This window comes from Ranitomeya variabilis, chromosome 2, assembly GCF_051348905.1.
Source record: "Ranitomeya variabilis isolate aRanVar5 chromosome 2, aRanVar5.hap1, whole genome shotgun sequence".
NCBI classification, from domain to species: Eukaryota; Metazoa; Chordata; class Amphibia; order Anura; family Dendrobatidae; genus Ranitomeya; species Ranitomeya variabilis.
In genome coordinates this window covers 947040990-947057485 of record NC_135233.1, presented here as the reverse complement: position 1 = coordinate 947057485, position 16496 = coordinate 947040990, and the positions used below count along the sequence as shown (strand labels likewise).

Sequence of the window (16496 nt, the reverse complement as noted above, 5' to 3'; positions counted from 1 at the left end):
AGCGGTGTTTGATGCTCTAAGAGAGGCGGGGTTTACAATAAACCCAAAGAAGTGTGCCTTGGGTAAGGAAGAAGCTAAATACCTAGGCTATATAGAAGGTCGTGGTGAAATAAAGCCCCAAATCAGGAAAGTGGAGGCAATCCAAACATGGCCAAAACCACTCTCCAAAATGCAAGTTAAAACCTTTCTGGGAATCGTGGGATATTACAGGAGGTTCATCCCGAACTTCGCCACAGTGGCTGCGCCTCTGACTGATCTGCTAAAGGAGACAAAATCGGTGATGGTTAAATGGTCTGAAGAGACAGCGTCAGCCTTCCAAGAGTTGAAAGGGGCTCTATGTAAGCAGCCCGTTCTGATGGCCCCGGACTTCAAGAAATAATTTATTCTTCAGATAGATGCCTCAGATGTTGGGGTAGGAGCAGTCCTTTCCCAAGAGCTACATGGGGAGGAGCATCCTGTTCTCTATCTGAGTAGAAAGCTGTCCTCATCTGAGAAGAACTACTCAGTCGTAGAAAAAGAGTGTTTGGCCATAAAGTGGGCGGTGGACACGTTACGGTACTATCTGCTCGGTTGTAAATTCAGACTAATATCTGACCATGCCCCACTTAGATGGATGAGGGAAACAAAAGGTAGAAATGCTAGGGTCACCCGTTGGTTCTTAGCCCTGCAGGACTTCAGTTTCCATGTGGAACATAGGGCCGGAAAGCTGCACGGTAATGCGGATGCCCTATCAAGAATCCCTTGTTTAGTGGGGGAAAGTGCCAAGCCCCACAGCTTTAGGCAGAGGGGGGAGGTATGTAGCATGGCTAAAGGGTGTGTAGTCGACGGGAGATATGTGTCGCATAGGTGGCTTGTTGCTGTAATGTAGCCCGTAGTGTTTCTTTGTTGCACGTAACCATGTATATATATGTGTTTCAGGACCTGTGGTGATGTCAGACCACATGGCTAATCTGTGATGGGTTACTGGGTGTGGTTAGCTCTATATAAGACAGGCTAATGCTTTACACAGTAGATATGTGAGGAGGTGAAACCCTCCTGAGTGTGTTAAGGCTCCAGGACTGAGCCTGGTGGATTGGACACTTTGTTTTTCTTTTCCTGAACTAAAGGCTATTTGCTTGTTGTTATTTTGCCATGTGGTTTATGAAGTAATAAACCCTGTGAACTCTTAAAGGAACGTGCCTCCTGAGTGTCAGCCGTCACACCTGAGTGAGTGAAATCCCTACAACAGATACAGACATACACATATATACCACATAAACCAACACATGCTACACACTATGCACACAGACATACATAAAGACACAGGCGCATGCACACACATACACACTACACATACAGTCACACACTACACATGCACATACATGCACAAAGACACAAACACATACATCATTCATACAAACACACTGCACACACACACTACACATACAGACACACACTATACACACACATACATACATACACATATACACCACACATACAGACACATGCTACACACTATGCACACAGACATTCATACAGACACAGGCACACACACAAACGCAGACATACACATACATAAAGACACAGGCAGACACACATATGCAACACACATATAAACATATGCTACACATCATGCACACAGACATACATATAGACACAGACACACGTACACACAACACATGCAGACACACATTACATGCATACATACCCAAAGATTCATGCTCACAGACACACACATACACACACACACTGACATATGGAGCGCCCCCAGACGCAGGGCCGCGGGGTACTCGGTACCGGGCCTCTGTCTCGGTCTTGCGGTTGTCACGGTGGCCTGACCCGGTCCGTGACCCTGCTAAGGGGCATACAATTAAAGGTGGTGATGCGTGGTGCGATGAAATAACGAGGACACAGGGTTGTAGTCTCTTTACATCTTTACTGAAGGCTTCAGCATCCGCAATCCAGAGCACTGCTAACAGGGCTGGCTGAGACCGGCCGGTCTGAAGGCACATCCAGAGTTCCCTTTACAGGTGGAAATCAGTGCCTACCTATTAGCGCCTGGGTGTTGTAGTCCTTCCCTGCTGAGCGCCACGGGATAGTCCTCACAACTGTCGTGTATGTTTCTGAAGTTCTTTCTCTCCGTCCCCCAGATGATATGGATAGGATGCACCCGTATGACGGGGTAGGCCTGGAGTTATTTTATAGGGACCCTAGAGATGCCCCTCTCCCACAATTGCCTCCGTTGTCTTTGTTAGGTGTAATGGTGAGACAGCCAACCTAAAGTTAACTGCACGGCCGTAGTTCAAAGTAATGCGTGGAGTCTCTTACTTTCTCGGCGTTCCGGCCACCGGCTACGCGCCTCAGAAGGATGTTGCTGATCTTGAGGCACGACTCCTTCTGGTTCTATCTCCTTTGTGCTGTGTTCCCATTTCTCACTTCTCCACACTAAACCTCGCTTCTTATCCTCTTTTAGGAGTCTGCCGCTGTAAGGCACAGGCACGGCTCCGTAACGATCTGTCCTTTTCTAGGGCTCTGCCAGGATCCCACCCCTGACAGGTCCTCTCTCGAGCTCTTCCCAGCTACTCTCTCTCTAACTTCCTGTCCAACCCCCAGTTTTACCCAAGTGTGAGGAGTGGCCTAGTAGATAGGACCTTTTGCTCCCCCTGGCGGCCGGAGTGTGAAGTGTAATGTGTGTCTGTGATACCTGGTCAGGTGAACTCCTTTAGTGCAATCAGATGTACCATCACTCCCCTTAGTGGCAGAGCGACGTTACTGCAACGACCAGGTCTCTGGGGCGCTGCACATACACAGACACACACCACACGTACAGAAACACACCACACTGTTGTGAATTTGGTTTTTGGGCTCCCTCGGTGGTCACTGGTGGTACTGGACTTGTGTGCTTCACTTTCCTGTTCACCTGTTTCCATTAGGATATGGGAGTATCCTATTTAGCCTTGCTGCTCAGTTATTCTAGTGCCGGCCATCAATGTAACCAGAGCCTTTCTGTTGCATGTTCCTGCTTCTAGACTACTATCAGCTAAGTTGGACTCTTAGTCCTAAGTTTGTTTTGCATTTTTGTTCCAGTTCACAGTTATGTTATTTTTCTGTAGCTGGAAGCTCTTGTGGGCCGAAATTGCCACTCCGGTGTCATGAGTTGACACATGAGTCTTAAAGTAATTTCGGGATGGTATTTTAATAGGGTTTTCAGCTGACCGTGAAGTTCCCTGTTGTATCTTCTTGCTATCTAGTAAGCGGACCTCGCTTTGCTGAACCTACCTTCATACTGCGTATGTATTTTCCTCTGAACTCACCGTCAATATATGTGGGGGGCTTCTGTCTCCTTTTTGGGGGAATTTCCCTAGAGGTAAGCCAGGTCTGTCTTTTCCTCTATTAGGGTTAGTTAGTCCTCCGGCTGGCGCTAGGCGTCTAGGGATAAAAAGTAGGTACGCCACCCGGCCACTGTTAGTTGTGTGGTAGGTTTAGCTCACGGTCAGCTCGAGATTCCATCACCCAAGAGCTGTTCTGTTATTTATGTTCTCTGACGTTCCCTTGCCATTGGGAACCATGACAGTATGGCCGGCCCAGTGTTAAAACCGTTGGCAGAAGAAAGGAGAGAAAAAGAAGTCTGCAGATTTTTTTTTTTTTTTCCTCTGAGCTTGCTCTATAGTTGACTTAGTTGCATTTCTGCTCTAATTGCAGCCTTTGTCTCTCTCTCTCCTTCTAATCCTTGAATGGCTCTGATCTCACCTGATTAAAATGGATCCTCAGAGTTTGGCTACAGGTTTGAATAATCTTGCTACGAAGGTTCAAAATTTACAGGATTTTGTTATTCATGCTCCTATATCTGAACCTAGAATTCCTATACCAGAATTTTTCTCCGGGGATAGATCTCGTTTCCTGAATTTCAAAAATAATTGTAAATTATTTCTTTCCCTGAGATCTCGCTCCGCTGGAGATCCCGCACAGCAGGTTAGGATAGTAATTTCCTTGCTGCGGGGTGACCCTCAAGACTGGGCATTTGCATTGGCACCCGGGGATCCTGCGTTGCTCAATGTGGATGCGTTTTTTCTGGCTTTGGGGTTGCTTTATGAGGAACCTAACTTAGAGATTCAGGCTGAAAAAGCCTTGATGGCCCTATCTCAAGGGCAAGATGAAGCTGAAATATACTGCCAAAAATTTCGTAAATGGTCTGTGCTTACTCAGTGGAATGAGTGCGCCCTGGCGGCGAATTTCAGAGAGGGTCTCTCTGATGCCATTAAAGATGTTATGGTGGGGTTCCCTGCACCTACAGGTCTGAATGAGTCCATGACAATGGCTATTCAGATTGATCGGCGTTTGCGGGAGCGCAAACCTGTGCACCATTTGGCGGTGTCTTCTGAGAAGGCTCCAGAAAATATGCAATGTGATAGAATTCTGTCCAGAAGCGAACGGCAGAATTTTAGGCGAAAAAATGGGTTGTGCTTCTATTGTGGTGATTCAACTCATGTTATATCAGCATGCTCTAAACGTACAAAAAAGGTTGATAAGTCTATTTCAATTGGCACTTTACAGTCTAAGTTTATTCTGTCTGTGACCTTGATTTGTTCATTATCGTCAATTACCGCGGATGCCTATGTCGACTCTGGCGCCGCTTTGAGTCTAATGGATTGGTCCTTTGCCAGGCGCTGTGGGTTTGATCTAGAGCCTCTGGAAGTTCCTATACCTCTGAAGGGTATTGACTCTACACCATTGGCTAGTAATAAACCACAATACTGGACACAAGTGACTATGCGTATGAATCCAGACCATCAGGAGATGATTCGCTTCCTTGTGTTGTACAATCTACATGACGTTTTGGTGCTCGGATTACCATGGTTACAATCTCATAACCCAGTCCTTGACTGGAAAGCAATGTCTGTGTTAAGCTGGGGATGTCAGGGGGCTCATGGGGACGTACCTTTGGTTTCCATTTCGCCATCTATTCCCTCTGAGATTCCGGAATTTTTATCTGATTATCGTGATGTTTTTGAGGAGCCTAAGCTTGGTTCACTACCTCCTCACAGAGATTGCGATTGTGCCATAGATCTGATTCCGGGCAGTAAATTTCCAAAGGGTCGTTTATTTAATCTATCTGTACCTGAACATGCTGCTATGCGAGAATATATTAAGGAGTCCCTGGAAAAGGGACATATTCGTCCTTCTTCATCTCCCTTAGGAGCCGGTTTTTTCTTTGTATCTAAAAAAGATGGATCTTTGAGGCCGTGTATTGATTATCGACTCTTGAATAAAATTACAGTCAAATATCAGTATCCTCTGCCACTGCTTACTGATTTGTTTGCTCGAATAAAAGGGGCTAAGTGGTTCTCTAAGATTGATCTACGTGGGGCGTATAATTTGGTGCGAATTAAGCAGGGGGATGAGTGGAAAACCGCATTTAATACGCCCGAGGGCCATTTTGAGTATTTAGTAATGCCTTTTGGTCTTTCAAATGCCCCTTCAGTCTTTCAGTCCTTTATGCATGACATTTTCCGTGAATATTTGGATAAATTTATGATCGTGTATCTGGATGATATTTTGATTTTTTCGGATGACTGGGATTCTCATGTCCAACAGGTCAGGAGGGTTTTTCAGGTTTTGCGGGCTAATTCCTTGTGTGTGAAGGGTTCTAAGTGTATTTTTGGGGATCAAAAGATTTCTTTTTTGGGGTACATTTTTTCCCCCTCTTCCATTGAGATGGATCCTGTCAAGGTTCGGGCTATTTGTGATTGGACGCAACCTTCTTCTCTTAAGAGCCTTCAGAAATTTTTGGGCTTTGCTAATTTTTATCGTCGATTTATAACTGGTTTTTCTGATGTTGCTAAACCTTTGACTGATTTGACCAAAAAGGGTGCTGATGTTGCTGATTGGTCCCCTGCTGCTGTGGAGGCCTTTCGGGAGCTTAAGCGCCGCTTTTCTTCCGCCCCTGTGTTGCGTCAGCCTGATGTTACTCTTCCTTTTCAGGTTGAGGTCGATGCTTCCGAGATCGGAGCTGGGGCGGTCTTGTCGCAGAAAAGTTCCGACTGCTCCGTGATGAGACCTTGTGCGTTCTTTTCTCGAAAATTTTCGCCCGCTGAGCGAAATTATGATATTGGTAATCGGGAGCTTTTGGCTATGAAGTGGGCTTTTGAGGAGTGGCGTCATTGGCTTGAGGGGGCTAGACATCAGGTGGTGGTATTGACCGATCACAAGAATTTGATTTATCTTGAGTCTGCCAGGCGCCTGAATCCTAGACAGGCGCGCTGGTCGTTGTTTTTCTCTCGGTTTAATTTTGTGGTCTCATACTTACCAGGTTCTAAAAATGTGAAGGTGGATGCCCTTTCTAGGAGTTTTGAGCCTGATTCCCCTGGTGATTCTGAACCTACAGGTATCCTTAAGGATGGGGTGATATTATCTGCTGTTTCCCCAGACCTGCGACGGGCTTTGCAGGAGTTTCAGGCGGATAGACCTGATCGTTGCCCGCCTGGTAGACTGTTTGTTCCTGATGATTGGACCAGTAGAGTCATCTCGGAGGTTCATTCTTCTGTGTTGGCAGGTCATCCCGGGATCTTTGGTACCAGGGATTTGGTGGCTAGGTCCTTCTGGTGGCCTTCCCTGTCTCGAGATGTACGAGTTTTTGTGCAGTCTTGTGATGTTTGTGCTCGGGCCAAACCTTGTTGTTCTCGGGCTAGCGGATTGTTGTTATCTTTGCCTATTCCGAAGAGGCCTTGGACTCACATCTCTATGGATTTTATTTCTGATCTCCCTGTTTCTCAGAAAATGTCTGTCATCTGGGTGGTGTGTGACCGTTTTTCAAAGATGGTTCATTTGGTGCCCTTGCCTAAGTTGCCTTCCTCATCCGAGTTGGTTCCTCTGTTTTTTCAAAGTGTGGTTCGCTTGCATGGTATTCCGGAGAATATCGTTTCTGACAGGGGGACCCAGTTCGTGTCTAGATTTTGGCGGGCGTTCTGTGCTAGGATGGGCATTGATTTGTCTTTTTCGTCTGCGTTCCATCCTCAGACTAATGGCCAGACTGAGCGAACTAATCAGACCTTGGAGACTTATTTGAGGTGTTTTGTGTCTGCGGATCAGGATGACTGGGTTGCCTTTTTGCCGTTGGCGGAGTTTGCCCTCAATAATCGGGCTAGTTCTGCCACTTTGGTTTCTCCTTTCTTTTGCAATTCGGGGTTTCATCCTCGTTTTTCTTCCGGTCAGGTGGAGTCTTCGGATTGTCCTGGAGTGGATACTGTGGTGGATAGGTTGCATCGGATTTGGGGACAGGTGGTGGACAATTTGGAGTTGTCCCAGGAAAAGACTCGGCATTTTGCTAACCGCCGTCGTCGTGTTGGTCCTCGTCTTCGTGTTGGGGACTTGGTGTGGTTGTCTTCTCGTTTTGTCCCTATGAGGGTTTCTTCTCCTAAGTTTAAGCCTCGGTTCATCGGCCCGTATAAGATTTTGGAGATTCTTAACCCCGTGTCCTTTCGATTGGACCTCCCAGCATCTTTTTCTATCCATAATGTCTTCCATCGGTCATTATTGCGCAGGTATGAGGTACCGGTTGTGCCTTCAGTTGAGCCTCCCGCTCCGGTGTTGGTTGAGGGTGAATTGGAGTACGTTGTGGAGAAGATCTTGGACTCCCGTGTTTCCAGACGGAAACTTCAGTATCTGGTCAAGTGGAAGGGCTACAGTCAGGAGGATAATTCTTGGGTGACAGCTTCTGATGTTCATGCCGCTGATTTGGTCCGTGCCTTTCATAGGGCTCATCCTGATCGCCCTGGTGGTTCTTGTGAGGGTTCGGTGCCCCCTCCTTGAGGGGGGGGTACTGTTGTGAATTTGGTTTTTGGGCTCCCCCGGTGGTCACTGGTGGTACTGGACTTGTGTGCTTCACTTTCCTGTTCACCTGTTTCCATTAGGATATGGGAGTATCCTATTTAGCCTTGCTGCTCAGTTATTCTAGTGCCGGCCATCAATGTAACCAGAGCCTTTCTGTTGCATGTTCCTGCTTCTAGACTACTATCAGCTAAGTTGGACTCTTAGTCCTAAGTTTGTTTTGCATTTTTGTTCCAGTTCACAGTTATGTTATTTTTCTGTAGCTGGAAGCTCTTGTGGGCCGAAATTGCCACTCCAGTGTCATGAGTTGACACATGAGTCTTAAAGTAATTTCGGGATGGTATTTTAATAGGGTTTTCAGCTGACCGTGAAGTTCCCTGTTGTATCTTCTTGCTATCTAGTAAGCGGACCTCGCTTTGCTGAACCTACCTTCATACTGCGTATGTCTTTTCCTCTGAACTCACCGTCAATATATGTGGGGGGCTTCTGTCTCCTTTTTGGGGGAATTTCCCTAGAGGTAAGCCAGGTCTGTCTTTTCCTCTATTAGGGTTAGTTAGTCCTCCGGCTGGCGCTAGGCGTCTAGGGATAAAACGTAGGTACGCCACCCGGCCACTGTTAGTTGTGTGGTAGGTTTAGCTCACGGTCAGCTCGAGATTCCATCACCCAAGAGCTGTTCTGTTATTTATGTTCTCTGACGTTCCCTTGCCATTGGGAACCATGACACCACACATATGGACACATAGACCACACATACAGAACAACATACCACACATACAGACATCCATAGGCATACAGACACACACCTCACAGGCACACAAACACATACAGGCACAGACTACACACAGAGACACTCACCATATATTCAGACACACACAGGCACACACATATACTCCACACATACAGACACACACACACAGCACACATACAGACACACACCGCATATACAGACACACATACATATACAAAGATACAAAGGTAGATTTAATATACATCACACAGAGACACACATTACACACAGACACACTCACCATATATGCAGACACACATACACACACACACACACACACACACACACACAAGCTATCACTTACACGCTTCAGTTCATCTGGCTTCCTGCAATTCAGGACTTGTGTGGCCAATGGATGATCACCAGCACATCTGGCCTGGTGCTGTTGGTGGTCTTTTTCTGATGATAGTTTCTAGCTGTCAGCTAATGATCTGTTGGGGCTTGGTGCAACATTAGCCCAGTTCATACTGTATTATGATCAGGTCAGTTTCCTGGTGTTACCTGCTCTGGAAAATGACTAACATTTAAAAATATCTTCACCTCAATGCTACCAGATTAAGTCTATCCTGATAAATGACAGCTAGCAGCACACAGTCAGGATATGCCCTGTTGTATGCATAAGAAATATACTGGCTTTGTACCTATATTCTATAGCATTATTATCCGAGGATTAACTATTAATTGCTTGTCTTGCTGCCTTTTCTATTTAACCAAATCGTCATTGTCTCTGGAAGTCTGATAATTCAATCAGAAGTAGAAAACCGTAACTTCCAGTCATTCTCTCCCTATAATGAGTGGAGCAGGTAGGGTTGTGTCTTCCACAGCTGTGTTTGTTCTGGACCTATTTCCTTTCTTATGAAGCTACAGACCAAAGAAGCGCAGGAGCCCTGCAAAACAAAACACTCCTTGCTCCTAGAGGAAAGCTTTTCTGTTCAGTCCGTGCTTACCCTTAAGTTACCCTGCTCATCTACAGAACAAACAATGGGAGATGAAGTGATTCCTGGGCTTCAAGTATGATGATGTTCTAAAGTAGAGAGCTAAAATTTCATGATTGACATTGCGGAGAACTTGTAGTTAAGATTTATATCTGAAAAACAATGGAGTTACCAAGAAAATCCTATCAAGATTTCTCATTATTTGTGGTATTAAGTTTTAAACCCTTTTCTGCACTAGACATTATTGCAAACATATGTCCTATCTTTCATGGTAACATTGTAAACTATGTCATCTTTTGGCTGGCAGCTGGAGATGACAAGCAAACCTTTGCTCTCATGTGGCCATCATCATATAAATAGCACATTGCCTTACCATGGTTTCTTTATAGTGACTATCAGGCAGGATTGGCAACCCCCTAGAAATTCCAGGACAGTCCGATAAAATAAGACACTTTTTTGCTCTGTCCATAAAAAAATGTAAGGCGTTTGTGATCTTCTTGAAGCTGAAGAAACTTCTACAGATTATTTTGACTGTAATTTTCACCATTTTACAGTGAGTGCAGCTGATGTCTCATATCAGAGTTATGGGCTGTAGATCTGGATCACTTAGAATCAGAATGATTTATTATGGTTTTACAATGTATCTGTAAAAATATTGTCTCTGTGATTTTTTGATAACTCGTCCAGAAAAAATAAAAAGTCAGTCATAAGTGCCCAAATCGAAAAAAAAGAAATGCATAATTTATTAAGGGACATAAGCCATTTTTATAAATTAGTCACCTCATATTCCAGCTGGTTTGATATTATAGGCTTATACTGAGTGCTGTAACTTAATTATCAAAAATTTCACCCAAATCCTTCTGCTTTTAAAGTGTACGTACATTTTATGTGGTTCCTGAAATGCCATGCAGATCGGTGGTGGTCCACGTCCAGAGAGTTCCAACGATCACTCAAAACACTTTTCACAATTGTGCTGCTCATGGATGAGTGTGCACGAAAAGCATGTACACTCCCTGAAAGAAGTTATGTCGCTTATCCATGTTATGTAAATAAAAGTTTATAACCTGATGTTAAATTCATCCATTGGTTGTATAAATTATTCTTTTGAAAGCTGAAACCCTCCGAAATGTGGTTTAGGTTGTATAAATCATTGTTGAACCGCATGGATGCAGTCCTTCAAGCTCATGGAAGTTACACAAAATATTAAATATGACTCTAATAGCACCACAAGTTCATTCACCAATGTTATGCAACATATATTTGTATTTTAAGTTAATTATTTGTTTGAATATCACATTACTTTCTGCGGGCGATAAAACTTTTTTCTTGTCAAAATCTGACCATTCTGTGTCCATTAACTGATCAATATTTCTGCATTGATGCCAATTTATTTTCTTAACCTAAACCACATTTCGGAGGGTTTCAGCTTTCAAAAGAATAATTTATACAACCAATGGATGAATTTAACGTCCGGTTATAAGCTTTTATTTACATAACATGGATAAGCGACATAACTTCTGTCAGGGAGTGTACAAGCCTATAGACTTTGTATTGAGTCCGCACAAAACTCCGCTGATGCAGGAGAAGAACGCTTCTGTTTTATGAGAAGTGCTCAGGGCACTTCAGTTCTGTCATTTATTAGAAAAAAGAAGAAAAAATCTAAGTATTTAATTTTCAGCCACTGAAAACTAAAATAACTTAGCCTACTAGTGACCATCGTTATTACATGGGTGACATTGTGAGAGACGCATCTTATGAAGAAACCATACGGTAAGATAAAAAATATTATGCGATAGAAGAGTTTGATGCAAATACACCTTTACTGTTTTGTAAAAAAAAAAATAAAGGAATGCAAGATCTTATTTTATAGCATTGTAATACATGGCTGATGTTAATTAAACAAGTTGTCCTGCCACATAAAAAGTATTTTAAATACAAATGTATAAAATTTATTAATATACTTCAAGCCGATTTCACTGCCGCTCCTGCTATACATTCCAAGTTTAATTAGACACAGAAAAAGGCTCCCCTCTCATTGTGTTGGTAAATGATTAACGACTTGGTTAAAGAGGACTTGCCGTTTGACTGGCATTTGTATTAGGGCATTGAGGATGATATTTTAAAAGTATATAATTAACTTTCTTTTTTAAAGAGTCCCTGCTTTCCTGAGTCTGCCTATTTTTTTCTGTGTTGCACTACATTCTTTTACTGCAGAGATAGTCATATTTATTGCTTTTGGAATGCAATATGTGAAATCTCTATTTGTAGTTCAACTGTGCGTTTCTTTAGAGTCTTCTCTGGAGGCGTGAACTTATACCCCTTTCTCACAGCTGTGATTAGCAGTGACTAGGAGGGACTGGTGAAAGCATACGCCCCACAGAGAAGACTCTGAAGAAACACACAGTTGCACTGAAAGTAAAGATTTCCCATATTGTGATACAGACGAAACATGTATATATCCCTGCAATAGAGTGATGCAGCGCTAAACTGAACAAAACAGCAGAATTAGGGGAGCTCAGTGATTTTTATTAGGTATTTATCTCAACTTTTTGGAACAAGTGATGGTGTTTTTAAATTAGCTTTGAAACTGTTTTTTGTGTGGCGGACAACCCCTAATTCACACACATAAATAACATTATATGAATAGTATGACATATTATTAGATTAGTTTTGTACAAAATTTAATTTAACTACTTGATAGCTGGATAATAATGACATATCCTGTATAATAAATAATGGGTCAACTGGCATTTTACCTGTAATTAAACATTGTAAATTTTGTGTTTTCATTCACATGTGGCATTTTTTATACATTGGTTTATTTAGTTTACAAAGAGATGGCTGAAGTATGCCAAATGCGAACATACAACATCTTCCTTTCCAGAATACCTGCCTTACTGATAATTGTCAAATAGCAGGGGACACTGTTAAGAGAACTTCTAGTTATAACTAACAATATGGAGCATGACCAGTAAAAGCATGATCGCTATGTTACATATAGCCCATTCAAGTTATAAAAATAGATATTAAACATTTCTATCACACATATATACTACATATAATACATAGCGAACATACACCATTTATAATACCTTTAGTGTGATGTTATGCACTATTACCGTAATTGAAAATCTTGAAAAACATTATTATTGTATGCCGCTCTCTAAGGGCTCATGTACACCACAATTCTGCAGATTCCTTTTGTAATCAACCATTACAAAGTCTTCAAAGAAATCTATGCACCCCTAGAGATGGGCAAACCCGAACTGTAAAGTTCAGGGTCCATGCCAAAAACCTACTGCTCGAACACGGACTCCGAACATGGACTTCACCAGCAACTACGTGTTACTGTTTGGTTTCAGCAGCCCAAACACCGGGTGTTTCTTGTGCTTTCATGTGCATGACAGCATGGTAAACACTGCCTCTGATCGGCGGTAGAATCATTAACGCAGGTCAGACAGCCGCACTACCCACGCTATCAAATGAACATGACATGACAGCATAGCGAACACTGGATGTTCAGGCTCCCCATTCAAGTGAATGTGGTTCGGGTCCAGGTGCTGTTCTGGTACCCAAACTTAAACTTTTTTGAACTGTTCCACTGAACTTCCAGGGGTCTGCCCATCTCTACTCCTCAATGCAAGTCAATAGGTGCGAGAAAAAAATAACAAGGCACATAGTACAACTTTTACAAACATTTTCAAAGGAAACCCAACATTTCATAAACCAAGTACAGTAAATTCACAGCCTGAACCGTCAGAATAGAATAGATAGATAGAAATATGTCAGTGAGATATACAATCAATGCTTTGCGTGTGTAGTTTTCTGTACTTGTTTTTAGCAAATAAATGAAAAAATGTAATTGGGTCCTCCTATTTTTCTTAGCCAGGTAAGGGAAAGCAGTCTGGAAAGGAGCCAATAAACATAGAGCTTTCCAGCCTATTTATATCAGCTTACAGCTTCCTAGCCTTCCTGCTTAGCTTTTACTGGTTATTATTATTAAAATTTGATGTTATACATAGTCAGCATATAGTAATAGAAAGAGTTCATATGGCTTCTACGGAGCTATAAAGATTCACCGAAGCAAACGGTGATTCCCAATCGGGCAAGTTATCACCTCTCTATAGGGTAGATGATAACTTGATGATTGCAGGGTGTCCCACTACTGGGACCCTCACTGATCCCAAGAACAGGGCTTTGAAATGGTCAGTTAGAACGAATGTGAGCCATGCATTTCTATGGCACTGGCCAAGATTGCTAAGTGGTGTAATTTCTGGCTATGTCCAGCAGTTTCATCAACAAAAAAGGAGTTGTGGTGTGCAAGCATTGCCGCCTCCCCAATCTGGGCTGGCATTTCAGAGCAATGTTGTTGGCATCATGGTTTTTCCAGCAATGGGATCACCAGAAATCAGCAACTTATGGCCAATCCTGTTAAAAGCCAATAACTTGCCCATTTGGGACTAACCTTTAAAGTGCACATGTTGTGTTTTTGTCTCGTTTTTCTGTGCAGATGTGTCACAACACCTGAAAGGTTCCCAGATGCCTGCAAAGTGAATGAGAATCCTGAAGTCTCATGCATATGGTGCTTATTTGTGACTTGCTGATTTGGCACAGATTTCAATCTACGGCATGTCAGTTCTTTCAGCATTTTTGCTGCAGATTTCACCCATACTAATGAGGGGGGGAAATCTGCACTAATAATACATGTGAAAATGCATCAAAAATGTATCATTAATGTGGCAAAAACATGGGTATTTTCCACCGCGTTTTTCCTGTCAAGAGATGCAGAAATTTCTGCACCAATTACATAATGTGTGAACATACCCTACATGAAATATGTAAAGTCAAGAACATTTTACATATCCTTCATTTACTGTAAACTGACAATACAAAAGAAAAGCAATATAAATTATTAAGATAAATGTATCCTTGCTTGTACAGTATATGATACATTCCGGAGTTTTGAAACGTTTATTGAACTTTATAGAAATGCCGGCTGTGAGGTTGAAACTTTACATGATGCTTTTTCTGTTTCTTGGAGCCCGTCCTTGATGCCCATCTTCTTCAATAGCATTTGCCGGAAGGGTTGACACATGAAAAAATAAATGATTGGATCGAGGCAGACATTTGCTGCGGATAGAAGCAAAGTTACTTCTTTTACATAGTACAAGTTTTTCTTGTTTTGACAAGAATAGCTGTTTCCGGTCTGACTTATTGTGTATGGGATCCGACATAAGTGATATGGAACAAAGCAGATAAAGAATACAATCAAGATGCTATATATGTTGCGCGTGGACTTTCTGCCAGCATTGGAACCCCTTCTCAACTTCTGATGGGATTGGTATATTTTCCTTGAGATGGAAACATAAAAGATTACCAGTAAGAAAAAAACCAACACAAAAATTCCGATGCAGATGTAATTTGAAGCCTTATGCCACTTTAATCCCAGCTCACTTTTTAGCTGGGCACATGAAACTTTTACCGTGGTTCCGTATGGTTGGTCGGTTAGGATCATATTGGGGATTGAAATGAAAGCCATCATTGTCCACACCAGTGCCGATATGAGCTTACTGTAGAAAACACTCTGGAGCGAGGATGAGGCATTCAGTGGCCTCACAATTTTAAAATATCTATCAAATCCCAAAATGCCCAGGAACATTATTCCGATGTACATGTTCAGATAAAAGACAACCGCGGAATAGCGGCAAACAAACACACGCAACTCTTCGTTCCCAAATCCCGCATCGCTAATTATCTTCATTGGAAATGTAAGGACCATTAAAAGATCAGCAATGACAATGTTTTTCAGGTAGACAATGAAGCTCCTGTTACTGGGAATGTAGCAGAATATCCATAGATTGAGCCCATTTAGAAGTAGTCCCACAATGAAGACCAACGTGTACATGGTGGGCAGAACTTTGGTGACGACGTCCGCATTAGGATCACATTCAGAATTATTTTCCTTCGGCTCTTCAGTGAGATTAGTCATTTTTAATTTTTGGATGGGTGTGTTTTATAATTGACTATTTGATTTGACCAATTTCAAGATGCTGAGATATGATCAGGGATATCAATGTCTCCTGTTAATGGATTGTAATTAAATTTGTGAGCTTTCACTTAAAAAGATGCAGCTAACAGGAAAACACACCAGAAAATTCAATGGCACAGTTATTTAGCAAATGCATTTTGTCTTATCTTCAGAGTGGGACTCCATGGAAAATCCATTCTAGTTGGGGCAATTATCCATAGCCATCACTAAATGGACCAAAAGCTTCTTCTTTATGGGTAAAGCGGTTTAGATACCTTTATCAACCATCGGATGGGCTGAATCATTCTTTAGAGTAAAAGCTGTGACTTCCTCGCCCACATGTAGCTCCTCTAAGGTTCCAGGAACTAACAGCTGCGGATATAAATTGAGTTTATATAGTTATTTTATGTATCATGTACTTCATTATCAACCGTTATTCTATAGACTTCTCTATAATCAGGACAATATTGGGTCACATTTTGTATTATTCATTTCTTTATGCTATACATAGGAAATTACTTATCCAGGACTTTTCTATAACCATTGTCTGTGCAAGCTGTAAGAGACAAATGAAAAAGATAAACAGAGCCTTACCTCACCTTTGTATTTTCACATTATTGAGCTTATTCTACACACACATAGCAATTTATACTAGTGTTCCATAGAGAAATAGTCTTCTACTCTTTGCTTAGAGCAAAGATTAATACTTTGCATAAATAGTGCCGAAACTAAGACACAACAATACGATTAAAATTGCAGAAAACTAGCCTCGATGATCATCCGAAGTAAACGCAGGATTAATATTGGTGTTATTTCATTCTGTTACTGCAGAATGTTTAGCGTATAATACTATATTGTAAATTATATATTGCATAGACACAACTAAAGTACAAATGAATCCTGTCTGGTGTAATGAATCCTTCTCAACTAATCCCTATTT

At 42.2% G+C, this 16496-nt stretch overlaps 2 protein-coding genes across 2 annotated transcripts in view; one reads left to right on the top strand and one right to left on the bottom strand.

Annotated features, from left to right (window-relative positions):
* Positions 1 to 16496, top strand: part of MED12L (mediator complex subunit 12L) — a 995158-nt gene that overhangs the window by 244385 nt on the left and 734277 nt on the right. The gene's annotated exons all lie outside the window — the stretch shown is intronic.
* Positions 11305 to 16496, bottom strand: part of P2RY14 (purinergic receptor P2Y14) — a 91507-nt gene continuing 86315 nt past the window's right edge. Inside the window, exon 3 of the mRNA XM_077290758.1 lies at positions 11305 to 15928. Within this exon, the coding sequence (XP_077146873.1) occupies positions 14510 to 15517 (1008 nt within the window). The 5' untranslated portion in view covers positions 15518 to 15928 and the 3' untranslated portion in view covers positions 11305 to 14509. The remainder of the gene's footprint in view (positions 15929 to 16496) is intronic.